At 45.8% G+C, this 2500-nt stretch overlaps 1 protein-coding gene across 1 annotated transcript in view; it reads left to right on the top strand.

Annotated features, from left to right (window-relative positions):
- Window positions 1-2500, top strand: part of LOC145861707 (dachshund homolog 2) — a 104806-nt gene that overhangs the window by 536 nt on the left and 101770 nt on the right. The window contains exon 1 of the mRNA XM_082964599.1: window positions 1-201. This exon is cut by the window's left edge and continues 536 nt beyond it. Coding sequence (XP_082820725.1) covers window positions 1-201 — 201 coding nt within the window. The remainder of the gene's footprint in view (window positions 202-2500) is intronic.

Genomic DNA, 2500 nt, shown 5'->3' with positions numbered 1-2500 from the left:
TCTTTTCCTAAAACACCTAGTCGGCGGGCTTCATACCGTTTACACCAAGCTGAAACGCCTGGATATATGTCCGGTTGTGTGTACGGTGGAGCAGGTACGTGTCCTGCGAGGACTTGGCGCTATTCAACCGGGAGTCAACCGCTGTAAACTCATCTCCAGGCGAGACTTCGAGGCACTCTACAATGACTGCACCAATACAAGGTTGGTTGAAATAAGTTTTTTTTAATTTTTTATTTGACATTCGAAATCTTCCATTGTCTTTTTGTAAAACCATTCGTAAATGTCATGTGACCATGCGTTCAATATCAATAGGCTATTCCAGCATTTGGTAGTCTATGGGCAATATAAACGTATTCCTGTTTACATTGAATGGTCAATAAGACAGTTTTGACTTCGTAAAATGTGCGTCCCAAACAATATCAGATTCCCCTTTCTCTCTCTCTCTCTCTCTCTCTCTCTGTCTCTGTCTCTCTGTCTCTCTGTCTCTATCTCTCTCTGTCTCTCTCTGTCTCTCTGTCTCTCTCTGTCTCTCTGTCTCTGTCTCTCTGTCTCTCTGTCTCTCTCTCTCTCTCTCTCTCTCTCTCTCTCTCTCTGTCTCTCTCTCTCTCTGTCTCTCTCTCGCTCTCTCTGTCTCTCTCTCTCTCTGTCTCTCTCTCTCGCTCTGTCTCTCTTTCTCTCTCGCTCGGTCTCTCTCTCTCTCTCTCTCTCTCTCTGTCTCTGTCTCTCTCGCTCGGTCTCTCTCGCTCGGTCTCTCTCGCTCGGTCTCTCTCGCTCGGTCTCTCTCGCTCGGTCTCTCTCTGTCTCTCTCTCTCTGTCTCTCTCTCTCTCTCTGTCTCTCTCGCTCTGTCTCTCTCTCTCTCTCTCTCTGTCTCTCTCTCTCTCTCTGCAAAACTTCAGTTAATGAAATAGGCAGTAGACTATAATTCGTTTTGTTAAAGCTCGAACATGTAACCAAATTCACAAAGAAATATAGTTATAGATTCGTCGTTGAAAGAAAGTTCAAGAAGATGTAGATCGGTTCTATGTGTGCTATTTCTACGTTTCGTATTTGCGTCTTTTATTTTCTGGTTTTGTATACCAGCTGAAAATACAATATTTTTGTTTATGGAAAATACACTTTATACACAAAAGTATGTGGACACCCCTTCAAATGAGTCTATTTGGCTATTTCAACCAAACCCGTTGCTGACAGGTGTATAAAATCAATATTTTAGTATTTGTTTCATTAGTCCATTGTTGACATATTCCCGAAATATTTAGCATGTCAGCCATCAAGTTTTCAAGATATGTCACTTTCAATATACAGAAATCTGGCTATATGATGCATTTTCCCAAATAAGTCACTTCTCATATAACACAACAACACACAGCACAGCGGAGTCTGATATTTCTGAAATCTGAGCATCAAGTGTTGATACGTGTCCAGTATGAAGTTAAAGTTTTGTGAGCCAATGCTAACTAGCGTAACGCTAGTAGATACCGATAGACTTCCAGTCATTGCGCTAACGCTAGTTAGCTACTGCGCTAGCCAGTGTTGTGTTCAAGACCACTTAAAGCGAGACCGATTCAAGACAAAAGACCAGAGAAAATCGAGTCAGAGTCAAGACCCAAAACCAGAGGGGAGGTGAGACTGAGTCCAGACCAGAGGGGAGGTGAGACTGAGTCAAGACCAGAGGGGAGGTGAGACTGAGTCAAGACCAGAGGGGAGGTGAGACTGAGTCAAGACCAGAGGGGAGGTGAGACCGAGTCAAGACCAAGACCGGAGGGGAGGTGAGACTGAGTCAAGACCAGAGGGGAGGTGAGACTGAGTCCAGACCGAGACCGCAGGGGAGATGAGACCGAGTCAAGACCAGAGGGGAGGTGAGACTGAGTCAAGACCAGAGGGGAGGTGAGACTGAGTCAAGACCAGAGGGGAGGTGAGACTGAGTCCAGACCAGAGGGGAGGTGAGACTGAGTCCAGACCAGAGGGGAGGTGAGACCGAGTCAAGACCAGAGGGGAGGTGAGACTGAGTCAAGACCAGAGGGGAGGTGAGACTGAGTCAAGACCAGAGGGGAGGTGAGACTGAGTCAAGACCAGAGGGGAGGTGAGACCGAGTCAAGACCAGAGGGGAGGTGAGACTGAGTCAAGACCAGAGGGGAGGTGAGACCGAGTCAAGACCAAGACCGGAGGGGAGGTGAGACCGAGTCAAGACCAAGACCGGAGGGGAGGTGAGACCGTCAAGACCGGGACCGAGACAAGGGGACCGAGTCAAGATCGAGACCATAAAAATGGAGTCCAATTCAAGACCATGATTGTAAGTTTGTCAAATCATAGTTCTAAATGTCCAGTATTTCTGGGTTCATTTCGTTAGACATTCAGATTAGTGAGGAAATGCACCCGAACACAGTGGGGAACAATGGTCCTTCTACAACTTCATAGAAGGGCTAAGGATTTATAAAATAATGATTTACATTTTTTTATTTAACCTTTATTTAACTAGGCAAGTCTGTTAAAAAATAT

This window comes from Salmo salar, chromosome 18, assembly GCF_965601325.2.
Source record: "Salmo salar chromosome 18, fSalSal1, whole genome shotgun sequence".
NCBI classification, from domain to species: Eukaryota; Metazoa; Chordata; class Actinopteri; order Salmoniformes; family Salmonidae; genus Salmo; species Salmo salar.
This window is presented reverse-complemented; position numbering and strand designations above follow the sequence as displayed.